General features: G+C 38.9%; 1 protein-coding gene across 1 annotated transcript in view; it reads right to left on the reverse strand.

Annotated features, from left to right (window-relative positions):
- GALNT5 (polypeptide N-acetylgalactosaminyltransferase 5) overlaps window positions 1-16,284 on the reverse strand; it is a 43,018-nt gene that overhangs the window by 12,664 nt on the left and 14,070 nt on the right. The window contains exons 2-7 of the mRNA XM_055307752.1: window positions 15,752-15,918; window positions 14,255-14,374; window positions 5,619-5,754; window positions 4,890-5,009; window positions 2,494-2,611; window positions 1,175-1,498 (exon numbers count right to left, since the gene is read on the reverse strand). Coding sequence (XP_055163727.1) covers window positions 1,175-1,498; window positions 2,494-2,611; window positions 4,890-5,009; window positions 5,619-5,754; window positions 14,255-14,374; window positions 15,752-15,918 — 985 coding nt within the window. The remainder of the gene's footprint in view (window positions 1-1,174; window positions 1,499-2,493; window positions 2,612-4,889; window positions 5,010-5,618; window positions 5,755-14,254; window positions 14,375-15,751; window positions 15,919-16,284) is intronic.

Raw genomic sequence — 16,284 nt, forward strand, 5'->3', positions numbered from 1 at the left:
AAAAAAATAAATGAAAAAACAATAAAAGAGATTAAAAATATTCATGACTAGAGAAGCACTCTAGGTCAAGGCTTGACTAATCCCTTCTAAACCCATTCTAAGGTAAATATCTTCATGTCTTGCCATCCTCTTCAAATGAAGCCCATCTCCTAGAATGGGTTTGAAATGACTTTCATCCAGGTTCTTTGCTTTCTTGCTTTAGTTCTTAGCTTTCTACTCTGTCCAACCTGTTGAGCTTGGTTTCGTCCCTTCTGTTACATTATATTGTGCCTCGAATTTCCTCTGTCATTGTCTGATGCTTTCTTTTATTTTCAACCCATGTTTGAGATCTGTAAAAATCTAATTAAATCATGTTATCTCATTGTTTAATGTTACCAATAACTGTTACACAGAAGAAGGAGAAGAAAGAAAGAAAAGAAAGAAAGAAAGAAAGAAAGAAAGAAAGAAAGAAAAGAAAAAGAAAGAAAGAAAGAAAAAGAAAGAAAGAAAGAAAGAAAGAAAGAAAGAAAGAAAGAAAGAAAGAAAAAAGAACGATCCTTACTCTGCCCACAAGGACCTATGTGACATGACTCTTCTTCCCTCCTCCTCCTCATCTGGTGTCATTCTTCTCTCCTTCGCACCCTGACAATATTCATCTTCTTGAGTGCCTGGACGGTCCTCTATCTCAGAGGTTTTGCACAAAGGGAGTCCTCTGCCTAAGACTCTCTCCTTTAGAGCTTGGGTGACACTTGTCTTTCAGATCTAGGCTTCAGTATCTCCTCAGAGTTGAATACTCTAGCTTAGAAGGATTCATCACCTGTGACCGCTTCCCAGGTGAGAGCTATCCTATTTTTTTACTTAAACATTACATACTTGTATATTGTTTTCTCCACTCAACTTTAAGCTCCACAAGTAGGAATCAAGTCTGCTTTATACAGCACCCTATAATCCAGTTCTGAAATGCTGTCTGGTTTATTGATACCAGTAGGTTTTTGCTGAAGTCATCAATGAACATGGCTGCCTAAAAGGCTCCCTCAAGTCCACCTGTATCTAACTCTTAACCATGCTCAGTGTCATCTGCACTCATACTTGGTATTTACATATAATGTAATCTTTCATTCTTTTCCACATATTCTCAAGAGTTTTACAAATTTATTTTTATGGAGTCAGAATTTAAAGTGCTGCTTGAACTTACCACACCATTAGCCCTCACAATGGGGGCCTTCAAATCAGGAAAAACATTCTCCAAGTACCATTTGAAACTTTTGCATTTTAGTTTCTTTCGAAGTTCCCGTTGTTCAGTGAGGTTTCCGACATCCAACCCTTGGTCTATGAGGTGGTCCCCATGGCCATAGAATAGCTCCTTGTACTCATCAAGCCAGACCTCAGCAACCCGCACCAGGTTCCGCTCTACTGTCTTCATCCGGTCTTTGGGGAAGGAGTATGGATTGTCATTTCTGAATATGTGGCCCACTCGGGAGCAGGGAATGATCTCAATTTCACCACCACACATCCACACCTGTAACAGTTTGATAATAAACAGTAATTATCAAATGATGTACACAAATCATGGGCAGTTAACACTGACAAGGAACCACCTGGTGACCACTGCCTCCTCCCCCCAGTTTGAAGCAGTACTCTCAACTTCTCAAATCTTTATCAATAGTTTCAAATTGAACTCAACAGGTTTATTTAGTTTTGTACATGGCTGTGGACCATTTTAGGATTTGTAAAATATATTTTTTCTTCCTTACTCTGCAGTGTACATGTTTTTATTTTATAAAGAAATTCTCACTGACTCCCAAAGTATAAAATATGGAATATGAACTCCTGTTTCAGTTGGATCAGGGAAAGGAGTATATATTTCCATTTTTTCAACTTTCCCTTCTCACATCTTGGGATGATCCGTATGATTTATGGAATACAAATTGAAAATGAGCTCAAAGTAATATTCCTGTTACTATATACTACACCACTCCTCAAGAAAGCAGTTGTCTTTTGGATTCTCTTCACTCTGACTGCTGCCAGGGCTTTCTTAGCTGTTGATCAATAACTATAAATACCCAGAACTGTCTGAGATGACCAAAGTTGCTGCACCATTGCCTGTTGATGGCCTGCTCTAAAGGTACTATTCTTACTTCTGTTACTTGTGCTGTCTACAGTGACCCATTACTGAATGATTTCATTACTTCTGATATACTAGAAAAACGTTCCTGGAGATATTTTGTATGAAGTATGAATCCCACAGCACTTATACAGGATAGTGGACAATTATTTCCCCTATAGCCACATGTAGAAACAGTGTCATAAAAGTTTAGGGAATTCTAATAAATTTTATGAGAGCTATTGATTCTTCCAAATTTAATCTGGGATATTAAAACATTAATCCAGAGGCCCTAAAATTTCTGTGAAATTTGCTCCCGGAGGCAGTCCCATATCTGATTATATTAGTAAAATGAAACCAAATGATAAACTCTTAACTGTAGAGAGAATTTGAGGACCACTTGGTAATACCTTGAATGAGAGCTCCATATTTTCTCCACCCCAGACATCAAGTCCAGGGTCATATGTTCCAAGTTCAAAAAAGTAATTTTTATCAATAGAAAATAATCCACCTGCCATGACGGGGCACCTACAAAAAGAAATGTTTATTTTTTTAAACTTGCATGTCATGGGAATTCAACTTTCAGAGTGGGTCCCCTGTGCAGTTGTGATGGAGTTAAGAGATTTCAAAATAGCTATCATGTGTGGGGAGGTCTTGGAAAGTGGTCATACATAGCACTGAAGTCATCAGTCCCCTGGTTCATGGTGGCAGAGCTCGATTAGGGTCAGTAAAGGAGGGGCCTGGAAGCAGGATTCTTATTTGCCCTTTACTCTCTGACACAAACTCTCCAGATATATTATTTTTAAACTCTTATTTAATAGTGCTACGGGAGTACCAGGCACTGTGTAAGTATTATAAACAGCTCAGACTTTACAAAAATCCTGTGGGTATGTACCATTAAGAAACTGAAGCACAGAAATGGTTAGAAACTTTCCCAAAGTCACAGATTAGTATGATATCCATCAGGGGTTCAGTTGAGGTGGTCCGATTTCACTCGAGGACCTCTCACTCCCCTATACGCCTCAACTATAGACAGACTTTAGGACAGCTTATTATGTGGTAAACATTTTGTAAGGCATGATATATAATCAGATTTAATTCTTAGATAACAGAAGTAGCTCCTTCTATTAGTCTTAATGGAAAAATGAGGAAACAGATCCAAAGAGGTTAAGTAACTTTCTAAAGCTCACATCATTAGGAAGTAATGGAGTTGAGATTTATTTATATATTTATATTTATTAAAAGACTATTTATTTATTTATTCATGAGAGACACAGAAAGAGAGGCAGAGACACAGGCAGAGAGAGAAGCAGGCTCCCTACAGGGAGTCCTCAGAATCTTAGGATTCTGAGATCAGGCAGACATTCAACCACTGAGCCACCCAGCCAACCATAGAGTTGAGATCTAAATCCAAAGAGTCTGACCCCAGAGCCTCCATGACTGTTATAGAGTATGGGGGGATAGGAACTACACTTGCATCAGCAGCTAGACAAGACAATCAGCAGCTATACTTGAGTCACTTTCCACGGTGGTTACCCTTGGGCCAGGCGAAAGAGGTTTGTGTGGAGAGCCTGTCTTGTGTTTAGGGTATAAAGCAATCTCAAGGGTAGCTAACTCCTGCCCCACACCTACTTCCCTTCTCCCACCATTTAAACACATATGCCGTCTGAATGCCAAATGTCTTTTCTAGTCCATCCAGATGCAGTCTGGAATGGCATGCGGAATATAATCTAAACTCAATCACTACACTGACCCTCAAAATGGGAGTCTGAAAAAAAGACAAAGAGGTTCTCCAGGTGTGGGATCAGAGCGAGTGTGTTAAATTCAGGCAGATACCGGTTTGAATTCCAATTCGTTATTTTACAAGCTGTATATCCCTGGGTAGATTAACTCTTTTAGGCTCAATTTCCTCATCTCTACTATCGGAATATTATACCACCTCTCTCCTAGGATTACAGAGAGGGTTAAATGCATAGTGCTAAAATAAATGATAGCATTCCTACCTGACTTGCTAGGAATATCAATTCTGGAACCACCACACCTAGCAAGCGATAAGGCGTGCTTTATTGAGGGTTAAGTTCTGAGAAAATGCTACAGTGCATAGTCTGGGCTGGGGCTTTCTCTTGGCACTTGTCTGCTCAAGTTCTCTCTCCCACTGGAAAGGCTTTGGGACTCCTGTTGCTCTGCCTGAGGCTGGCTGTGTGCTTGTCCTGCAGGTCTAGACTGGGGGAAGTGTTCAGAAGTGTTCAGAAGCCCCCACCTTGGCTTTAGGTCAATCCAGCTTCTCCAGCAATATATCCCCACTTTTCATTCGTATCCGCCTTCTGTGTCTATTTCTCAGTTCATTCATAGAATTTGGCACCCCTCCCATGGAAGGGGTAGGATTAGAATTGAAAAGAAAATCCTAACAGTAGCTATTATTACAATATTTTTATTACTATTATTTACTCTTCTAATTTTTACTCATGTTGGCTTTAACGTTATGTGTGTTTATATAACATTTATGCAGCATATTCAATTAGTTTCTATTTCTTAGGTTGTAAATCCCAGAAAGCAGGAATAGTATTAGTGAATTTCTCTGGGTTTGGGGCTGAATAAAGTGCAATTAACCATTTAAAAATGAGTTTTGGTAGTGGAAAAGTAATATCTTAGGAAAACTTTGTTTGCTTTTGATCATCTATTGGTTAAAGCTATAATTCTTGATGGTCTACAGAATGACAGGAAATATCTGCTTTGTGGAATTGCTTCCTACACCTTTATCAAAAGATACATGATTGCTCTCTAATCTTGAATTTCATACACTTACCTTATTATATCTGTTTCTTTAATTCTGTTTTTTGCAACAACGTCTGGAGGAATTGTTCTCCAACCAAAGTTCATGGGCCACACAAAGATGCCTCTTTGAAAGTTGTCCACTGTCATGTAACTAATCCAGGACAAAAACAAAAGTACCTGAGATGATCATTCACAGATACTTAATCAACCTGATACCATGTCTTGTTCAAATAAATGACATAAAGTGATTACATAAATGTTTGTAGATTATCACAAACTTTTTTTTTTATCACAAACTTTTTAATAACATTTCAAGCAAATTTACGAGTACAACTTGCATTAGTGACTAATTGGCTGGATTGCTAGTTTTTAACTTATACTTTTCTTTTAATAATGTTCTGACAGTTTTTGAGGGAAAAAAACAATTTAGGAGCATATGTATATTTCCCATAAAAAGATGAGCTAATCTTAAGGAAGATAAATATTTTCTGGGTTTAGGCACAGCTGAATAGAAAGAGGAAAAAACTGGATAATGAGTATTATGATTTATTGGTATTAAGAGTTAAGAATTTTGATGATCAAATAAACTATTGGATTGACCTCTGATCCCAAGATATCTATTATATGTTTTCATTTATTTAAATGGATAAACTGTGGATTTCTTAGATTTGCAAAAATCTGCATATAGGAATATGACCAGTATTTTCTATTGCTGTTAAAGACTCACTTATAAGTATCTTGTGGAATATGACAGTATTACCTCATATCCTTATCATTGATGACTTCAATTACTGGACAGGCTACTTTCTTTCTACTTAAATAAACTCTTTCCAGAAGAGGTTCCAACCAACCAACGTTACATTCCACGTGAGAATCTAAGAATGTCAACACATCACCTAGAGAGCCAGAAAAAAAAATTATTTGAAAATGCTATATATATACTGAGTGTGTGTGCTTCATGGTCAAAGGTCTTGGGAATTGTTCCAGAAGGATGATTATAAGGGCAGTAGTCTTCTCATTGAATTCCTGGTCCCTATAATTTCATTTTATAATGAAATAAAATCAATTTTGTTTCTAGAAGTCCTGTGGGGCAAGCATTATCTTTGTGGAAAAATTGATAAGCGATGTAGGATGAATGGATAGCCAAGACTTTAAAGGGAATCTGTAGTAGTAAAGGTGGCTGCCCTGTCTCCTCAAGGAGAGTGCATCTCATTGACCTGGGGTGGGGCTGTGTGGGCCAGGCAGTTTGATATTCCAAGACAGTCTTGGGAATGATGAAGATGAGAAATCATTCTGTATAACGGGGGGGGTGGGGGGTGGGAGGGGACAAATAAAAGAGGAAGAATCAGTAAGCCTAGAAGGTAGTGTAAAAAAGATTCCTGGGATGGGGAGGGAGAATAGGGAATAGTTTAATGAGTAAAGATCTTTGGTTTTGCAAGATGAGAAGCATTCTGGAGATTGGTTGATCAACTGTGTGAACATACTTCAGAGTACTGGACTGTGTACTGAAGAAATAATTAAGATGGTAAATTTTATGTTGTGTATTTTACCACAATAAAAATAAAAGATCTGCAAGAGAAAAAGAAACTTGGAGGCCAAAAAATATTTATTAAAAATTATTTTTTCTGTTAGTTTCTGGAAGTAACACTTTCTCCCCAATAAAAATCTCAGTAGGTTCTATACTGTTCCAAATGATTTTATACAAATGGAGTGTGTGTGTGTGTGTGTGTGTGTGTGTGTGTGTGTGTGTGTGCTTGTAAGATTAATAATAACCTAAGGAATCTAGGTTATGGCCAAAATCCTATCGGGCCCAACCATAGGCAAATTGCAAAGCCTTTTCCTGGCAGGTCGTCATGGCGGAAGGCTGCCCTTTCACACCAGACATGGTCTGCAGCCAGTGTACCACAGTCTCTGAAGGGAGTTGCAGGCAAGAGCTCAGTCCCCCTCTCCCCGTCGCCAGTGGACATGCTCTCAGCATAGCTTCATTCCTAGCTCAGGTTCCTCCATTCGGAGGCCTCCTCCAGGCCAAGACCTCGGTCTCACCTTATGGGAAGTGGGTAGGTCTCCAAGACATTTTCCTCACCGTAGCTCTCACCTGTAAACCAGGAGGAGCCTTTTGTTCTGGGCTCCTTCAGCAGTGAGATGATCCTCACATCTGCCCAATCCACTAGCCCATTTCTCAACAAGGAAAAATGGAACAATCAGGGAGTCAGCACTTTCTTCTATTTCAATTCTTACTTATTTTTCTTACTTATATTATTAGAGGAAATGATTAAAGACTTGAATGTTACTTTCATTTTGGCTTATTGTTTGAATCGACCACTCTGACAATGGGTTTCTCCCCTCAGCTCTTGACAAACCTGTAACATCAATTACCTTCTATTGAGTGCTTACTCTGTGCCAGACACTGTTCTAAGCATTCTGTGTGGTTGTCTTGTTCAACCCACACAACAAACCTGAAGTATAAGTCTGAGTTTTATTCCCATATAAGAGAAACAAAGAACTTAAGCAACTTTTTCAAGTTGGTCCAGCTAAGTGGCAGCCTGATAGTAGAAAACGCAGTTTATTCCATTGCCTTAAAAAAAAAAGAAAGAGAAAGAAGAAAGAAAGAAAGAAAGAAAGAAAGAAAGAAAGAAAAAGAAAGAAAGAAGAAATGGCAAGAAAGAGGCAAGGCTTTGAGAATGGGAAAGCTTAGAGTAAAAGCAGAAGACAGCAGGAGTCAAAGGACAAGGTAAAGTTACATACCTGGGTGACAGATCATTATCCACTAGAAACTGTGAACTCCCTCTTAATTAATGGTTCAGTATATTATTGATTAAACGATCAACAATGGAACTTTTGCATGAGGGTGAAGAAACTGACCTTAGCCAACATCTTGGTGAGGAATGTTCTTGTGAAGTCTCTAGGCAGAACCCGGCTGTGCTAGACTGAAGCCCCATCACTCACTTATTCCCCAACTCTTGGAAAACAGTGGTTACAATTCCTGATCATGCTAGTGAAGTCCTATTTTCAGAGATTATGGCTTGTTTGATAATGAAAGGTCATTACCTCCAAAAGGTGTCCTTTTGCCCAGCCTGTTCCTTGTGTGGTAAGATTCACAGGGATTATGTGGGTGTGTAGGATACATAAGCATGGCCTGCTAAGGTCCCACTTGGCTAGTGAATAGCATGTGCAGAAGACAACCTCCTTTTTCTCACTACTTCCACTGCTGGTCCATTCAACCAAAGAGCAATCTCTACTAGACCACCTCTCCATATCCCTAGAGTAAGCTTATAGGGTCAAAGGGGCCTCAGTCGACTTTCTCAATCCCTGATGGCATCAGGATGGATGCCCTGATCCTATATTCACTTCCTACCTGGACCAGATCCCCATACAGATTTTCATTCACTTGTTGCCAGGACCCAAAGGAAGCAGCTTCTGCCCAAAACATAGACCGGAATTTTATACTGTTTTATTTTGGGTGAGAAGAGAATCCTCCCATGCATGAATGTCATTGCTCTACTTTCAGACACTTTAATTTAAAATAAGATCTCAGGAACTAGACCAGGATGCTGTTTATGTAGCTGACTCCTGTTAGGACTTCTACTTGTAATGGGTATAGTCTGTGGACATTTCACAAACTGTTCCTAACCCCAAGAGTCATGGTGAAATGAACATAGGATCGAAGCCACACAGCTTTGCTTTCCTGAGCCACCCTGGATAAATGACTTAACCTCTCTAGGATTTACCTTACAAGGATATTTCTAAGATCTACCTAATACCTAAATTCCTTATAAATGGCTGGTGTTGTTACTGTTTTTCAATGAGTGTTTAAGCTAGATCTCAGAATAATCCTATCTCGATGGCTACTTGGCAGGCTTTCCTAAGAGTAGGTCCCAGCAATGCTGGACAGTTTGTAGATGGGTTTGATTGTAATTTATTTATTTATTTACTTTTTGACCAGCCCAAAGATGCTCCATGTGCCAAAAAGCTTTGGCTCCTTGTTGAGTACAGACCCTGATTTATATTTAGCCAACCAGCTTGGGATATTGGTGCCAGCACCAATTAGTGTTGGCATGTTGTGTTTAGGGTTCCTTAAGGGATGTGGACCTGGCTGGCCATTGAATTTTACATAGTAATTTATAAGTGATGCTAAGGAAACCACCTGTTTTTACCTGCAACAGAAACAAGTTGTAGACATTTACAGAAGGACTATCGTTTTTCAGGACACTTCAGAGTTGTCCAGGAGTTAGATGTCATTTTAGTCCACGTACTTAAAGTTAGCCAACTGATTCTTTGGAATACTCACAACAATGCCACATATTTTGCTAAATGTCCTTGCTATAAAGGAAATGAGAATCTGATCTCTACTCTGACTCTCTAGAGTATACCACTGAACCTGCTCGACTGCAGACTCCTCTTGGGAGGGAAATAACTTGCTCTTTTGTTCAATACTAGCATGACATCCGGGTGGTCGGCTTGTTCACTTTGTACCTCAATTACTGCATCTCCTTTTACTTCTGTTGGCTTCATATAGGGCACTTTCCCTAGAGATCCATTGACTGTGGCCTGGCCTTGGAATTTTTAAATCCCACTTGACCTTTCTCTTCATTCTCAGGAAACAACTGATTGGCCTCGATCTTTTTGCCTGAATCATATCCAGATGAAGAACCTATTATACCCTGGAAACTGAATATGTAGTGAACTTTGTTAGTAGTCAAGGAGTCACTGTTTTGCCCTTATTATTTTGTATTACATACTTTCAGAGAGTCTAATAATATCCTGGAACCAAAATGAAGCCACTTCACCAATTTCTGCAGGTCCTTGGATCTTTGATCTCACCCTTGCCTGTGGCTTCCCGTCCCTTTTCCCTGAATCCTAAAGGGTAAATCTTTAGGAAACCATAGGTGTCAAGGCCTGTCAGATTCTGAATTCAGATTCTTGTCTTTCGTCTCTTTGTTTGGCAGAGGCAATCTAAAGAAAATGTCTGCTCTGGTATCTTTGCTGATCTCTGAAAACAGAGACTTCTCAGGCCCAGAATGTCTCCTGCCTTGCTCTACTTGTGATGCAGGAGACCTGGAGAACTAACAGGCTGGCCAGCCCCCACCCTTAGGACCGTAGCTGAATGGTCCTTGAAGGATTTCCTCAGCAAAAGCTGGTACAGGCTTCTGAATCCCTTTGAACTTCCCACAAGAGTTAGGTGCACTTCAGGGCCTCTGGATGTACCCTTAGATAAGGCTGTTACTAACCCCAACAGAACACACTTTTCAGCTTCTTTCCAAATTCAGGCAACTGGCTTTCCACTAATGCTGCTCAAAGTGTGGGTCCTAGACCCGGCCATCAGATATAGGAACAGAAATTGAAAATGAGGGACGCCTAGGTGACTCAGTGGTTGAGCATCTGCCTTTGGCTCAGGTTGTGATCCCAGGGTCCTGGGATTGAGTCCTGCATCAGGCTCCCTGCAGGGAGCCTGCTTCTCCCTCTGCCCATGTCTCTGACTCTCTCTCTGTGACTTTCATGAGTAAATAAATAAAATCTTAAAAAAAGAGAACTTGAAAATGAATGCTTTAAATTAATTTATTAATTTGTTCTCTATTTTATATATGTGAATGCATATGACATATATATCATTATTTTTTTTTAAGATTTTATTGATGTGGGACATGATCCCAGGACCCCAGGATCACACCCTGAGCCAAAGGCAGATGATCAACCACTGAGCCACTCAGGTGTCCTATATATCATTATTTATGTTATCTGTATCTTATCTATGTTATAATATATATGTATATATATATAAATGCATACATATATATACATACATATACATGTATATTATACATAATAAAATTATGCATATTGTATGTATATACCTACAATATAGATGTATGCGTATATAATTGTGTATATAGCTATATTTTTTCCCATTTCTTTCTTAGGTAGTTTATCTTTATTATAATTTACAAAAAGGGTAGGTCCACAAAATTTGGAAAATAGGAAAAAGAAAGTTCTTCTATGATAGTTTGAGAAGCAACTCAAGCAATTAAGATGCACCTAACTGGCCTTTCCAGACTAAAGTTGTGACCCATAGCAAGTCATTACAACAACGTAGTGGGATTGGCCAGGATCTAAAAAAAACAAATAAAAATAAAGCATTAGAATCTGCTGCATATGTTATTTCATTAGATGTCCACTGTAGTTATGTGTGTATCATATGTATACACTGGGTTATGATGTAAAATTTATTTCTTAAATGGGTCATGGTCAAAATAGTTTGAGAGTTACCAAACTAAAACAAAGCTAATGTGCTCAAGGTGTTAATGACTGACTGAGAGCCAAATTTACATTTTTACATTTGGATTTTCTAAATTCAAAGAGATTATTTTATGGCTGTGTAACCGCAAGTACGTGAGCAGGCCAATTAGGCAACTTTTTGAGCAAGTTCATTGCACTCAGTCTGAAGAGGCCTCCCGTGTTGTCTAACAGTTTAGACTATTCTGGAGATCATCACCAGCATGCTTTGTGCTCCATGCAAGCAGAGAGAAGTTTTTTTATAAGCAGTACATTTTTGGTTCTGCACTTGTCAGCTTTCTCTGCATGGATGTCTCATTTTCATCTTAAATTTACATGGACAAAATCGGAACTCAACTGTAATCCCAAATCTGTTCTTCTGGTTATGGCCCCACCACCCACCAAGTTGCTCAGATGCCAATTCTAGGGGTTTTTTTTGTTTTGTTTTTTGAGGTGGGTTTTTTTTTTTTTTTGGACTCCTCTCATAATTACTCTCTTCATATCCTATCTGATGACAAGTGCTGTGCTCTCCATGTCCACAATATATTCTTACTCTGACCCCTTCCTCCATCTGCCCTAGTACTTCCCTGGTACTTCGACAACTCTAATAGCCTCCTTTTTTTTTTTTTTTTTTAAGAGATTTATTTATTTATTTGAGAGAGAGAGTGTATGAGTAGGGGGAGTACAGAGGAAGAGAGAATCTCCAAACAGACTCCCTGCTGAGTACAGAGCCAGCCTCGGGACTCAATCCCATGAACCTGAGATCATGACCTAAACCAAAACCAGGAGTTGGATGCTATTAACTGAGCCACGCAGGTGGCCCTTTGATAAACTCCTAATTGGCCTGCCCATTTCCTCTCATCTCTCTAATACCCATTCTCTACAAGGTAGCCAGAATGAGCTTTGGATTAAGTTAGACAATTTTATTCTCCTCTTACACGTACTTCATTGGTTTCATATTATACCAAAAATAATGCCTGCACTCCTTGAATGACTCATAAGACTTTACGAAAGCCTTCCTTTGCCTTGGCTCCCAGAAGAATCTCATACTACTGTCTCCATGGTCAGACCCATCAGCCAACTTCTTTCTTTAACTTTAATATACAGAACATATTGCTGCATCAGAACCTTGCACTTATTGTTCCACCTGCCTGGGAATGTTCTTCATCTAGATCTTAATCCTAAACTTGCCTACTTGGACTGATTCCAAAGTAGTACTTTTGTATCATTTGTGTGTAATTACTTCCCAAAAGAAATCAAACATGGATTTTTACTTAATGTTCCAAATGCAGTCTATTATTAAGAATCTTAGCTATCACCACAATGTCAATTTTGGTGCAATGTGTGAAAATTTTAAATTTGTATTACAGGCTAAAGAAATTTGGTAGCAAACCAATGGGATAAGAAAAGTTTGGAATTTTGGGTCTGGTTATAAGGATATGAACTTACGTGAGCAGATAATTTACCATAAGACAATACTTAAATTCAAGCTGGTAGAGATCTGCAAAGCCATGGCTCATAGGGAAGAATGGTGGCTAAATGTCTAGGGGCAGTAAAGTGTAGCAGATAAGAGTGCAGATTCAGAACCAAGGTTTCTGGGTTCCAATCCTTCTGTGTAGCACTTATTTGCTGAGAGAACTCGGGCAAGCCATAACCTCACAGTGCCTCCATATTTTCATCTGGAAAATGAGGAGAATTATTGTACCTAACTCCTAGAGTTATTGTGAGGATTAAATCAATTACTGTAGAAAGTATTTAGAATGGAACCTGGTACATAAGTAAGTTCAGCAATTATGGGGTCTAGGTCCTTCCACAGAAAGGTGTAAAAATAAACCAATATGTTTGACATTATTTTTAGAGTTCTCATGGACAGAAAAGATTTGCATCCCCCCATTCACTCACCAAAACCCACACACTAAAAAGAGGTGAAGAAAAGAAAGTATATTGCTTTTTGGGAAGAGAGAAGAGCAGACATACCCATAGGTCAAGGAAGAGACAAGTAAACCATTCTAAGTCCTCAAATACTGATGGGATTCAGGTCAAAAAAAGGCATAGGTTTGAAAGGGCTCCAAGTAGTCAAATTTAGGAATATTTGAGTGAAAAAAGAAAGAAAGAAAGAGATGAAGGAGAGATGGAAGGAAGGAAGTTAATAATAGACACATTGAATTTTTTAAGGCATAAATCCATAGTGATGGGGGCATAAGAAGGGAAGAGGAAGGAGGGAGAGGAAGGGAGGAAGAAAAAGAAGAGGGAGAGAAGGACAGAGAGATAGTTCTCAATGGAATAACTGATTCAAGCAAAGATCATTAATGGGTGCAAAACCAGTGGGTAAAATGTAAGGAAAATAAAGTATTTACATGGATCAAAGTATCACATCACAAATTAATTCTTACTCCCAAAAGAAAAATCTGGGTGTCAACATTCTAACCAAATGCTCAAAATTACTATCACCCACAGTGGGACAACTGGATATCATGTGTCACTTGATTTGAAGCCATAAACATTATGTAATTCCTACCACCTATGTAGGAGAATACTATACACTACTCACGCCGGAAACATTTATTCTGTGTGTAACATGAGGAAACAATGAGAAAATTTCAGAATGTGGTCACATGTACAAAATCAATAACCCGTACTCTAAAAAACCAAACCAGTCAAAGGTTAATAGTGTGTTGTCTACTTTAGATTGAGGAACTAAGGAGACTAAACAACCAAATGCAGTGCATGGAACTTAATTAGACCTCAAATTTCAACAGAGAGAAGCAGCTATTAAAAACATTTTAGGAGCAATGAGGAAGTCTGAAAAGAGCATAAACCAGATGATATTTAAATATGAAAGTGTGCTAATCTAAGAGAATGTCTGTATTTTGTAGAGATATCTACTAAGGTACACAGAGTTGTTGTGTCATCATGTCTGTAAGTTAAAAAGTTGAGGACAAAAGTGTGTACATTTAAACACGTGTCTGTGTATGTGTGTGATGACATTTTGCAAAAAGTTAAAATTGGCGGAATGATGATGGCTCTGTGGGTGTTCACTTCAGTATTATTTCAAATTTATTATATGTATTTGAAAACGAATGAAAACAAAAATATAACTAAAACAAAAACTGAGCAGCTTCTTACCTGTTGCATTCTGTGCTCCCGCCAGCCTGGCTCTTATTAAGCCATGTCTCTCTTTGAGGCGAAGAATCCGAACTTTTGGAAACTGAGACATGTATTTATCCAAATCATCTTTTAGGTAGTCTATATCAGAATAAGAATAGATGAGGAAACACTTTAAGTAACTAGATCTGGGTAATACTAACAGTGACTCCTCAACATCAAATTCCAAAAACTATGATATTTACTGTAGTCACTAAATTTTATTCCTTGGGCCATGATTTTATTTTCTGATTTATTTTCTTGGATGGATTTTTGTCTGTATTCAATACTACAAAGTATCTGTTTCTCAAGTTCCAAATCCTTCTTTTCAGTGTTGCCAAGTGACACAGAGGAGGGATCAGCTTTTCTGAGTATTTATCAGGACAGGGGCAAATATAGCTCAAAATAAATATTTTATAGGTTATATTTACATGACTTGCAGTCATTTCTATGTGTAATTAAGATATTGTCAGGTATATCAGATAGGAATGGCTCCCAGAAGTACTTCTGCTGCTCACTTTCCTACTGATTTGGGTTTTTTTTTTTTTTTTTTTTCTCTTAAAAAGGGCTCTGAAGACAATATAAGCTTCAGGTCCCTCCAAAGGGTCTTTCAAATCCCTAGATCTCCCATGCATAAAAAGATTATTAGGGCAGCCCGGGTGGCTCAGCGGTTTAGTGCTGCCTTCAGCCCAGGGTGTGATTCTGGAGACCCCGGATCAAGTTCCTCGTCGGGCTCCCTGCATGGAGCCTGCTTCTCCCTTGGCCTGTATCTCTGCCTCTCTCTCTCTCTCTCTCTCTCTCTCTCTCTCTCTCTCTCTCTCTCCCTCTCTCTCTCTCTCTGTGTATGTGTGTCTTTCATGAATAAATAATCAAATCTTTAAAAAAAATTAAAATAAAAAGATTATTATTATTTGCTAGGTGCCTGGATGCTATTTCTATTTATGCTTTTAAGGCCACTTCTTGGAGCACATGGTCTAAGAGAAGTGAAGAATCTTCCACCTTTGCACTCTGTGGAAGCCTCATCTCTCTAGTTCTATTGGCAATTTGTCTTCTCAACACTTAACACATAATGTGCTTTGCTCTTAAAGAAGAAACCATTGGCCTTCTATTTCTTTGTTTTCCAAAAAGTCTAACTTCAACCTGTTATTACCAGTGGGAAAGGCATCCTATTAATTGTGGGGTACCTGCTTATTGGATTTTATAAAATGGTTGAACATCTTCTGGTCTCTGGAACTTCGAAGTGCTCCATTGCTCCAAGAAGCTATGGTTAGAAAATCATTTCTGCATGGCAGAGAGAGGACAGCTGAAAGGAAGTCTGAGACAGCTGACTGAAGATACAGCTCACTTTCTACATCCTGCATATACTTGCTTTTATGCCTCTAAAGGGCCACATGAAACAATGATTTGACATTTTTGCCATCCTCCCAACCTGCTATTGACTCATATCAAACTTTAATTTTCCAGGTGTGGTTTCCTTACCTTTGGTACTGAAGTCATCCACCAGCAGAATCTCCTTGATGAGGTGCGGAGGAGAGCGATTAAGGACACTGTGAACAGACCTCAGGAGAGTAGACCACACTTCATCCACAAAGCACATGATGACACTGGTGGTTGGGAGGTTATTGTGAACTAGCTGCTCTGCACACCTGGGCCGGGACACAAGCAGGACATAGTGATGTGCTAAAAAGAGCCACGAGATGGTTTTAAAAATCACCGAGTGCAATTGTATGTATATATACATATCCTCACATGCTCTATCTGTCCATGGGTCTATCTGTTTATCCACCCACCCATCCATCCATCATCTACTACATATATCAGCGGTGATTTTATCATGTGTTTTTCTTGAGGAAAGGGTATAAGCAACATAAACAAGCAGAGAAAAAAAATGGCCAGTAAGAGTAGCTGCTATAAAAGGACTAGCGATGCAAGACATGAGAAGTTCCTGTAGCAGACAGGGCATAAGCTTTGCAGGTGGTTAGACACTATTTTGAATCTCACCACAATATTTT

Source organism: Nyctereutes procyonoides, unplaced genomic scaffold, assembly GCF_905146905.1.
Source record: "Nyctereutes procyonoides isolate TBG_1078 unplaced genomic scaffold, NYPRO_anot_genome, whole genome shotgun sequence".
Lineage (NCBI taxonomy): Eukaryota > Metazoa > Chordata > Mammalia > Carnivora > Canidae > Nyctereutes > Nyctereutes procyonoides.